Here is an 11,554-nt window from a genome sequence, read left to right as displayed (position 1 = left end):
CCGGAATTTCAACACTCTGAGATAGGAAGGGGAGGGCTGAAGTAGTAACAAAACAAAACAAAAAACCCCTCAACTATGCACCGAGGTACTGAAGTACGTGCTATGTACTGTAGGTTCATTATATCGTTTTTAATTTCCACAAAACCCATTGAGGTGAAAATCATTCCCCACTTTAGAAATTTTTAAAACTGAGTTTGGAGAAAGAAGTTATTAGTCAGTAATCACTGAGGCTCAAACAAGTGGAAGTGGAGCCTGGATTCAAAATCAAACCCTTTGATTCCAAACCCCAAACTTTAAAATTCCTACCTTTTACAGCACTGCCTTCCTCCCCATAAGAAATCAGAGATTTGAATTCTGAATACAGCTTATAGAATATTAAATTTATTTATTGCGTTTACCATTTTTTTGTACTCCAAAACTCTCATTCCCGGGATCTGAGTTGTTGAATAAGAGTCACCCCCAGAAAAAAAATGAATTTACTGCTTCAGACATCAAAGGGCCGGTGGTAGTTGTTTCTGCCATGTCACTCACATGAGGGGTGCCCACACCCTCTTTGCTGGTCTCTGAAGGAGGGGTGCTGGCCTCTTTCTCATAGTAATACTGGATCAACCGTTGAACCCCAGTCTTCACTGCAGGTTTAAGCATACTGCTGACCACTAGTCCCATGGGCCCCTCTGACAGTCCAGCCATGGTCATTAGAAGGTCATAACCCAGATCTATGACCCCATCTTGGCCTCGTTCCTTGGCCTTGTCCAAGCAGTTCTGAGTAGCATAATACCAAGCTGTGGCCAGGTTATAGAAGGTTCCCACTCTTGGCAACCACTGAATTATATTGTGCACATCCTGCTCCTGTTTATAATCACAGTCCTCAGCGGTGAAGGAGCGTCGGGCCCTCCCTGGGCCCAGCTGCTCCCTGGCCAACAGCTGCAGAGCAGAAGCCAGGGTATCCACTGACACTCCCCTCTCTGTGCTCCTGCTTATCTCCAGCCCTTGAAGATGTTGGGTAAGGATCTGTGTAGCATTTATACCCCCCTGGCGGTAAAGGTGAAGCTGCAGGGCCTGGACATCAGCATGGCAGCCAGCTTCCTTGAGGGCGATCATCAGTGACAGGCCTACCAGGAACTTGTGTAAAGGAGCCATATGGGTAAAGCCAGGCAGGGACTTTGGGAGCAGGGCCTGGCAGAGCAAGGGGCCTGAGGAGGGTGGCCAGGATTCCAAGGATGAGGGAAGATGCATCAGAATATTTGTCTGGTTTCCATATGAAATGGCATCAACAGGATGCAGCAGGAGGTAGCAAAGAAGCAGCTCAAGTGGTATCATGATGAGTCTGAAGCCACTCATGTCTGGACTAGAGTATGCTGGAGAGAGAGAGAAAAAAAAACAACAACCAGACATATACAGTTTCCCTAAGGTACGTGGTCTGAAAGAGCCCAGGACTCAGGGCACACCTCATCCAACAACTTTAAGCTTCTCTTCTTTTTAGGTAAAGGCCTAAGAAACAGGAAATGCAACTCAGTTGTCCACACTTGGCCTTCTCCATCTTCAGGTTACCAGGGACTTCCTCTACTTTACTGCCACCCGCTTATAGGGGGCCCCAAGTTACCAGACAGTCCAGTCACTGAGAAGTGAGACTGCCTTGGTGAGTTTGGCAGCTACTTGCTTCCATGCTGCCCACTTCTCTAGTAACACTCCATGAGTAAAGGAGCTATTTGCTTTCCCCTATGATCAGTAACAGATGCAATCTCTGCAAATACTTGTCCATTTGTACTGGCTGCTCAAAGCTTGTCCCCTTGTCAAACCCTTGACCTCAATACCTAAGACCCTGTTCTTTGGCATCTCCTACAGGTTCCTGCCATGTTCCCACTCTGGATCATGACAGAAGCCAGGAGATTCAGAATCAGAAGAGATTAGATGTACATCTATCAACTATTTGCTCTTTTTAAAATTTCCCTTTTCAATTTAAAAATTATATGAGCAAGCTATAACAGCATCTAGTTGGGGATTTGGGACAGGGTAAATGAATGAGAAATGGTTAAAATACCACTCATATTTAAAACATATTACATGCCCAGTATATGAGAACAGAAAGAAAGAAAAGGGAAGAGGGAATAGAAATAGGGAGTGAGAACTGCTAAGTGGAGTGGGGCAAGGCTCACACCAGTCACATGTGTTTTAACACTGGGATAAAGAGCATACTTCTGTCCCAATTGCTCTCCAAAATCTCTAACTACTTATCATATCCCATCCTTGAACACAGTCCCAGGAAGAGACTTGTCAGCTAAGTGGAATTGAATAACTGAAGTAAACCTGGACAAATTCTGGAATCAACTGGCCCATAAAGTACCTCAGAATAACCCTGGACCATTTGATAAATTATATTGTCATCATCCATAGACACTGGGAGATCTTAACTTAGAGGTTTCTTCGGCTTATTGCCTAATTCTTCAATATGTTCACAAGACTCATACTTGCAGTTATAGGGGATGACAGCAAAAGCTTTGACTTGTGTCACCAGCAACACGGGGCATAGCTTCTTAGCAAACTCAATTAATTACCTTCTGAACTAACTGCTAGACCAGTTACTCCAGTGGGCGTGTTCACCAGCATCAGTACATCCCTCAGGGTGAGTATCTGCATGTTGAATTTATCTGAGCTCCTGGGGATCCCCCCAGATCCCTCAGAATGACCTTAGCATTGACAATCCCTTCCTCTCATTGCCTTTTACTCTCATATGAATGAGGGTTTCATTGGTATCATTTCCTCCCGCCCTAACAAGCTGAAGCAGCAGAAAAATGAGCCTCAGCTGGGCAGCCAACCTCCTCCAGGACCACCTCCAGAGCTAAGTAGGATAGACACCCAGGCAGAGGGGCTAAGCAGGGGGCTGTGTGCAAGAGATCCTGGCAGGTCTTGGGATCTGGGAGAGGGATCTGGTTGGAGAGCATGTTCAGAAGATGCCTGTTTCTGCCCCACCTGGCATAGCTTGGTGGATTGAGCACGGGCCTGCTAACCAAAGGGTCACTGGTTTGATTCTCAGGGCACATGCCTGGGTTATGGGACAGGTCCCCAGTGGGGGCCATGTGAGAAGCAACCACACATTGATGTTTCTCTCTCTCCCTTCCTCCCTTCCCCTCTCTAAAATTAAATAAATAAAATCTTGAAAAAAAAGAAGATGCCTGTTTCTGTGAAAGACAGCAGGCAGGTAAGGGCCCCTTGCTGGGCATTTCTGTTTCAGCCAACCACTGGAGACAGGAAGGTACAGCAAAGGAGCAGCACAGCCTGCGTTATGGTGGGTGTGGGTCAGCCGAAACAGCTCTGCTTCAGGGAAGCAATGCTCAGGTTGGAAAGTAGGGAAAGGTTTAAGATGAAGAAACACAGAAACTGGTCAGAGCTAGGAAGTGTCTTAGCCCTTAGAAACTTCAGTTACCCTGGATATAGCTCCACCTTACCCTTAACAGGCTTCACATGATCCTCACCTGCTCCAGAAGGAATTAAGCCGGAGAAACGAGTTCATCCAAACACGTCCTTTGTCTTGGTGCTTTCTAGATCTTACCTTCTCTTTCACTCCAGCCAAAAATGTTGACCCCTCTGAAAACAGTGACAACATAGCATTTCCAAATATTTATCCACCTCTTCCAGGCTCAGGCTTTGTCCTCTTCACCTTTGCCCAATGCTGACACATCACCTTCCCCTTTCTGGATACTGCTTTTCCTGACCAATGCCCCTGTCACCCAAAGGGTTTTGCTAGACCTAAACTTCGATCAGGAAAAATTCCCCTGTATCTTCTGGGGAAGCAAGGGAGTGAAAGACAGGTTTGCCGATAATTTCTGGGGATGAGACCCCAAAATAGTTCTTTTTCAATGGACTTATCAGATAAAAGAATGGGAAAATAACACCTACTGGCAAGTCAGGCCAAATCAGAGCAATGTTTTAGTTTTTACCTATTTAATTCCAATGCCCTGATTAAACCATTCATTACCATAACTACCTCTTTCTAAGCCTGCATTAAAACCATAGGAGTAAAGGTTTTATTTCTCATTAAAAGGCCTATTGATAGAGGAGAAACTGCAGTCTGGAAAATAGGGACTGATAGCAAGCATATGGTGCCTTTAAAGCTGACAGATGAGCCCACGCATTACTGTGCCATAAACATTCCTCTCTGGGGCTATAACCCACTTCCCGCAGGTAGCCAAAGGTGTCCTGGGTTCTTCCTCCCATGTTCCTCACTCCTCTCAGCGCCAGGGCAGGCCCATCACAAGCAAGAATAAACCAGGGGGAAAAGGCCCTTAGTAAAATGGTGACCCCAGTTGCTTTACTGTGTTGGAATTGGCGCTAGGGAAGCTTCCTGTCTGGCTGCAGAAAGAGTGGGCAATTTTAAACTGCAGCAGCGGCGGCGGGGGGGCTAAAAGGCAGCTTCTCCACAGCAAGATTTCGCAGCAGGCTTTGGCAGGGGGACTCAGTCTGAGCAGTTATGGATCCAGACTTAAGAATGATTCCTGGAGCTGGAATGGGTGATAGCATCATCACAGCATTTAATGGAGCATAGATTCTTGTGATACACCAGAATTGACTCCCATATACAGTGCAATCTCAAGGCTTAAAGACTGCTTTATAGGGGCCACCCCTCTGCAGAAACAATTAGAATACCTCAGGATGCGGGCTTCACTTGTCCCGACCCCACCTGGAAGAATTCCCTAGTTCAAAGTTGCCATAAGATGTTGCTCCTCAAAAGGTTGCATTCCTTCTGTGTAAACAATGGACTTCGTATAGTTTACCTCCCCTGTATAAATTCTCCTACACTAATCTCAGAGTATTCTAAACTTCTGAGCTCATTTATTGCAGCTGAAAAGCTACAAGGACTTGTTGTGGAAGTGGGAGGCTTCAACATAGAAGTGATTTTTCTCTACTCTTCTAGGAATGAAAGGAACACAGAGACCCTGAAACCATTTCTTGTTTAGATTCCGTCAAATCTTGGAGACAGTCTTTTGGAGAGTGTTTCAGAAGATTTCACCCGTCTACCCTTATTCCTTGCAAATGGAACAGAGACTAATGCAGCCATAATTGGAACCTGGTTTCATAAAACTTTTGACTTATCTCAGTCCCTTAACCATCAATGCGTTTAATCTTTTCTGGATGGATGCTCTGTGGACTGCATGCAAAACAGACTGTTATGGACTATACTGAATTTCTTTGGTCTGTACCCTGTAGCCCTCAAGGTCTGGACATTTCTGATATTGTGCATCCAGAGGACGCAAGAGCTTTGTGGGACATTGTCTACAAGACACCTGGGGAATTTACCCAGGAGGAAGTTGACTGCCTTTATTTGTATTTCCATAGGCATTTCAACTCATTAATCAGCCACAAGATTGGTTAGTGTATCAACATCTGTAGCTTCAGCACATACTGATAGAAAAGTAAAAATTCTATGTCATATATACCTTATTGAAATGTTGGCATATTTGACAGAACTGGCATCTTTTCTTCTTGAAGATCTTATTTTTAGAAAGAGGCGAATGAAGGGAAAGGAGAGAAACATCAGAGTGCAAGAGATATATTGATCATTTGCCTCTCACATGCCCCCAACTGGGGAGCTGGCCTGCAACCCAGACATGTTCCCTGACTGGGAATCAAACCAGTGACCTTTCAGTTTGCAGGCCAGCACTCAATCCACTGAGCCACACCAGCCAGGGTTATCTATTTTTATTTAGTTTTTCAAATTGGATGAAGCCTTGTGGGGACTATAAGGTATGGATTATGTACCCTTTTCTCACTATTTGCCTAATTGCTATGTTGAGAGGAACTGCAGGAGAAATGGGCATCCATCTCTGAATCTCTTTTCCTCACAGTGCTTTTAGTGTTGCCCAGATGGAAACTAAGGATTTAGAAGAACAGAGAAGGTGGTAGTGGATGAACCACAGCCAGGTGCTCACAGTGATCTAGGATGGAAGATTTCTCAGCCATCTTTCTAAAAAATATGTAATGTTTATGATGTCAATCTTTTAGGATTCAAATGAAATGTTGCTAATATTGAGTTATTTTAATTTGGGTCTTTAAAACCTTTAATCCCTTTTAAGCATTTAGACTTGCATTCAGGGAGAATTTCTGTCTTCTAAAACATTTTCCTAGCATCATTTTGCTGTTGAGAACTAGCAAGCAAAAATCTGCTTCAAAGCAAACTAAAGATTAGCATTTTTAAGTTGCTAATATACTTGTTTTTAATGTTAAATCCTTACAGCAATGTTGAATTGGAATTTCAATTTTAATGTAAAAAAAAGCCCAGATTTTTTATTTTTAAAGATTTTATTTACTTTAGACAGAGGGGAAGAGAAACATCAATGTGTGGTTGCCTCTTGCACACCCCCTACTGGCCCACAACCCAGGCATGTGCCCTGACTAGAAATGGACCTGGCAATCCTTTGGTTCACAGGCCTGCACTCAATCCACTGAGCCACACCAGCTTGGGGTGGGGTGGGGGGGGGGTGGGGGGGGCAGGGAGGAAAGGAAAGGAAAGAGAGAAAGAGAAAGAAGAAAGAGAGAAAGAAAGAAAGAAAGAAAGAAAGAAAGAAAGAAAGAAAGAAAGAAAGAGAAAGAAGGAAGGAAAGAAGGAAGGAAGGAAGGAAGGAAGGAAGGAAGGAAGGAAGGAAGGAAGGAAGGAAGGAAGGAAGGAAAAGAAAGAAAGAATGAGCCAGATTTAATTCTAAGGGTGATTCAGAGTACAGAAACTAAGTTTATGTGGGGGCGGGGGGAGGGCAGAAAGACATTATCTACCAAAGCCCTCAGCTTCAGTAGCAATTTAAAATACTGAAGTTACTGTTATCATAAATGAGAACTTCTTGTCTTTGGCACCCTAGTCCTACCACAAGAAGAAAAGTGATAGGCAAAACATGGGAGCAGAAATAAGCAAAGATATCTAAGTGTTCTTTTGGAGCAGTGCTGGGCTTGCACCTTTGACTCTGTGTTGACTGTACTATTTTACAACTCCATGGGACAGATTAACTTGTGATTTTTTTTTGTCTGATAGAGATGCATATAATTCCTGCCCAGTGGAAAAGAGAATGCCAAGGTTACAGTTGATGGCCTTGCAGGCATGAGCTTATTTTATGTCTGCAAGATAGTCAAGATTTTACCTTTCTGCTTTAAATTCAAGAATTTACTTCAGCTCTTTCAAGGTCATCCCTTTGAGATGTCCAAATGGACTTACCTGACAGAGCCAATTAAACTGCCTTGCTTGAGAAATACACCTGTGGGCTGCTTAAGCCCAGACATGTCTTTTATTGGCTTCCAAAGCAATTCCCAAGCACTGATAAAACTATGTATTCCAGTGAGGCTTTATTTTCTGGTTTCATGGTTTTGTTCTTTTTTTTTTTTTTAAGATTTTATTTATTTATTTTTAGAGAGGGAAGGGAGGGAGATAGACAGAGAGAGAGAGAGAAACATCAGTGTGCAGTTGCTGGGAGTTATGGCCTGCAACTCAGGCATGTACCCTGGCTGGGAATCGAACCTGGGACACTTTGGTTCCCAGCCCACGCTCAATCCACTGAGCTACGCCAGCCAGGGCTCTCATGGTTTTGTTCTTGTTTCTGGTTTATGCAAGGCCAATCAATTATTCGCCATTAATGGCAGCAATGAAAAAACTTGCTGATGTTGTCTGAGTTGGAGATCTCTGTTGGATGGATGAGACATTTCCTATTTGATGACAGATGGCAGAGAATCTGTTTTGTTGTTTTTGTTTGCCTGTTTGCTTTTTTGTGAGCTCAATTCAATCAACCTGATATTTGATGCCCACTGTGAAGGGACTGTTTGAGAACCGGATAGGTGAGCCTTTGTGTATTTTGATCCATGGCTGAAGTCACACAACTGAAGCTATAAGCTCTCTTTGTGTTTATGCCTAGAATTTAAGACAGCCTTTACCTCTTTTGTGCAAGTGTGAAATATTTCCCTACATCTAGAGATTGTTAATAATTACCTCTCAAGTTAAAGGAGCTTGACTCTGATGGTTTATAAACAGGTGCCTAAACAAATCAAATATTCACAAAACTTAGAGAAAATAAGTGTACCTTTAATATTTTAAATGTGCTTAACTTTTAGGGAAGAATTATTATTACTTTTAATGCTCAATGAACTCTGAACTTTTAACTGGCCTCCTGCCCCCTCCAAGGTGCCCCACTTCTGCTGCCTTTAATGCCTCAGAACTTTGGTGTCGTTGACCTCAGACACCACTCTGCTGTCCACAATCCTGCGGGTCATGGTCTTTTGGATGGTTTGTAAGAAGGGGCTCTTGTCCAGGGTGTCAAGAAGATTGAAGTCCTCCCCTTCTTCCAGTAGGCTGCGGTAGGTGGCAATCTCAGCCTCCAGCTTGACCTTGATGTTCAGCAGGGCCTCATACTCCTGGGCCTGACACTGCCCCTCTGCCAGGGTCTGGGCCAGCTGACTCCAGGTGCAGCAGGATCCAATTGAGTTGTTCCATCTGCATGGCATAGCGTGTCTCCGCCTCCCTCAGGCTGTTCTGCAAACTGACTTTCAGATTCTTCATTGAGTCCAGGTCGATCTCCAATGACTGGACTGTCTCAGCTCTGCGTTGTCTCAGCAGCACCTATCTGAGAGATCTGTAAGGTGACCACTGTGGTACTCTCTTCAGTCTGATGGGACCAGTACTTGTCTAGCTCCTCTTGGTTCTTCCGAGCCAGCTCGTCATACTGAGCTCAGATGTCTGCCATGATTTTGTCAAGGTCCTGAGATTTGAGGGCATCCAACTCCATGGTCAACCCAGAGTTAGCATTCTGGTTTTGTAGACCATTTACTTCCTCCTCGTGGTTCTTCATGAAGATCAGTTCCTCCTTGAGAGCCTCGTTCTGTCTCCAGCTGCAGCCAAGTGATACTGGTGTCAATGACCTTTCGGAGCCCATTGATGTCATTCTCCAGACTGGCGCATGGCCAGCTCTGCCCCATACTTGACTCTGAAGTCACCAGCAACAAGATGGGCATTGTCAATCTGAACAATGTGGGCATTGTCCACAGAATTTGCAAAGATCTGAGCCCTTAGGCCCTCGATGGTCTTGAAATGCTCCTAGCCTCTGACCTGGGGTCCCTTCTTCTCTAAGTGTTCCCGGATTTTGATCACCAGCCTCCAGGCTTCTCACCCTCTCCAGGAAGGCCAGGCAGTCATTCAGGCATTACATAGTCTCCTTGCTCTGGATGCCCCCAGCTGCCCCACACACGGTGGAGCAGGACATGGAGATCCAGGAGCCTGAGCCCCCAGCACCTGCATAGACGCTGGCTGCGCTGCTGGTTGGCGGAACCCGGTAGCTGGGCGACTACATGGAGCCCAGGGACCAGTAGCTTGTGGAGAAGCTGGAGCGTGTGCTGAAGCTCATGTTCAGGGAGGAGGGTGAGAAGCTGACTCAGGTTGAAGCTCAGGGAAGAATTATTATTTTTTTCCGGCATTTTAAAAAAGATTTTACTTATTTTTAGAGAGGGAAGGGAAGGAGAAAAAGAAATATCAATGTGCAGTTGCTGGGGGCCGTGGCCTGCAACCCAGGTATGTAGCCTGACTGGGAATGGAACCTGCGACACTTTGGTTCGCAGCCCATGCTCAATCCGCTGAGCTACACCAGCCAGGGCTAGAATTATTCTTAAAGAAAATGCTAGCTCAGAAACACTTTAAAAATCCAAATCAGACTGATTTAACAATTTTTAAGAAAGAAAATTTTATATTAAAAAAATCAGGGAAAAAAAAAGGGTTTCTAGAGGAATCTTTAGGGAAACAAACACTCTTAAAATCGGAAGAAGGAAGAACTGGATGTAGAGGCATCCCACACTGTTGTCTGAAATTCCTGAATCCTTCAGATTCTCCCACTTCTGACTTGAGTTCACCATCCATAACTGGGCCCATCTCCATCTCCAGCTCTTAGTCAGAGTCCTTATGCTCCATATGAAAATGCCTTGTTGAAATTCCTTGAATTTCCAACTTGGGTGCCTTGGAAATGACAGGGAAGACTGACTGTGTATAACTATGGTAGGGGGAAGGGAAAATGGTGTGGTTTGTCTCCAAGGCTGAGAAGAATGACGGAGGCATGAAGACAAATGCATGTCCCCTCACTCAAATGTCCCATTTTTGCCCCTGTCCTCATCAATTCACACTAGTTGTAACTTCTTGGTGCTGAGTCTTTTAGAAGTTTTATTCATTTTTTCCAATTACTATTGACATTTAATATTATATTTGTCTCAGTAGTACAGCATAGTGGTTAGACATTTATATAATGTATGAAGTGATGCCCTGGTAAGTCTAGTGCCCAACTGGCACCATACAGAGTTGTATCATTGACTATGTTCCCCACGCTGTACTTTACACCCGTGTGACTATTCTGTAACTGCCAATTTGTACTCCTTAATCCCTTCACCTTTGTCACCCAGCCCCGCAAACCCCCTCACCTGGCAACCATCAGTTTGTTCTCTGTATCCATGAGTCTGTTTGTTTATGGGCTTTATTTTAATTAGTGGCATTTATTTTTTTAGAGTAGTTTTAGGTTTATAGAAAAACTGAGTAGAAAGTATAGACTGTCCCCAAATATTCCCTCTCCGTCAATCCCTCAGTTTCCCCCATTACGTTTTATGTTGCTGTGGTATATTAGTTACAATAATTTAAATTTTATTTAGTATTATGTATTAACTATTATTACCTAGATCCATGGTTTACAATAGGGTGCACATGTTTAATTCAATACCAGACATAAACCAAACACATTCATTCTATCTTTAGAGGCTATGGAAGAAAAAAAAAAAAAAAAACAAGTCAGAGAAACAAGATAGTCCAGACCCATCTACCTTGGGCTCTCCCTGACCTGAACGGCTATCTCCTGAACCCCACATTTACCTTACCTTAGCTGGGAGCACAAGAGGGCCAGGAAGATGACTGTTTCCAAGGACAGGCATGGTGATCATAGTATTGACCCAGTCCTGCTTGCCTAGACTCTATCTTCCCCTCTGCCCCACGCAGACAACTGGCCTTTTCTCCCTTTGTGGCTCCTGTTTCTTTCTGCTGCAAACTCGTGTCACCCCAAAGATTTATTCTAGAGAAAGCATCTTGAGGTGAGAATGTTTTCTGTCTTCTGTAGGGAAAGCAAGAGAAAAGGGAAGGCTCATGGTCTGTTTTAACCCAATACTTAAAAGTTCTCCCAAGAACATAGCAGGGTACTTAGATGGGAAGTCAGATCAACACTGGAAACTTTAATTTTACATGGTGATTTCAATACCAAACACAAACCAGACACATCCCTTCATCTGGGGAGTACTGCACCCCAACCCCACCTCAACTGCAGGAACTGAGTTCAATCTGGTGTTGCAGGGGGTGACCAGAGGAGAGAACATGAGGATGAGAGCATTTGGTGCCTCCCAAACGGTGCAACACCCCTACCCATCATGTCACAAAACTCCCCAACTGGCACCCACCTCCAGCAGAAAGCCAAAAGGAACAGATCACTAAGAAGGGCCCAAGTTATCTTCTATATTTCATTCACTCCTTTCATTTGCTAAAGGGCGCTAATAACCCAAAGAAGTG

At 44.3% G+C, this 11,554-nt stretch overlaps 1 protein-coding gene and 2 pseudogenes across 2 annotated transcripts; 1 reads left to right on the top strand and 2 right to left on the bottom strand.

Moving 5' to 3' along the window:
* Positions 1-359: 359 nt before the first annotated feature.
* Positions 360-3,624, bottom strand: APOF (apolipoprotein F). Of its 2 annotated transcripts, none has more exons than XM_045829731.1 (2): positions 3,474-3,624; positions 360-1,358 (listed from the first exon to the last, which is right to left on the bottom strand). In XM_045829731.1, exon 2 carries the CDS (start codon positions 1,339-1,341, stop codon positions 454-456), a length of 888 nt encoding a protein of 295 aa, XP_045685687.1. In that variant the 5' UTR covers positions 1,342-1,358; positions 3,474-3,624; the 3' UTR covers positions 360-453. The 2 variants fall into 2 exon arrangements, with proteins under 2 accessions (XP_045685687.1, XP_045685688.1); XM_045829732.1 differs by having other exon boundaries at positions 3,447-3,599.
* On the top strand, positions 2,732-7,088 carry LOC123812577 (annotated as a pseudogene).
* Positions 7,089-8,175: 1,087 nt separating this feature from the next.
* On the bottom strand, positions 8,176-9,371 carry LOC123812968 (annotated as a pseudogene).
* Between the last annotated feature and the right edge of the window lie 2,183 nt (positions 9,372-11,554).

This window comes from Phyllostomus hastatus, unplaced genomic scaffold, assembly GCF_019186645.2.
Source record: "Phyllostomus hastatus isolate PE091 unplaced genomic scaffold, TTU_PhHast_1.1 phas_scaffold_93, whole genome shotgun sequence".
NCBI classification, from domain to species: Eukaryota; Metazoa; Chordata; class Mammalia; order Chiroptera; family Phyllostomidae; genus Phyllostomus; species Phyllostomus hastatus.
The sequence above is the reverse complement of the archived record's forward strand: the minus strand, read 5'-3'. Positions and strand labels throughout refer to the sequence as shown.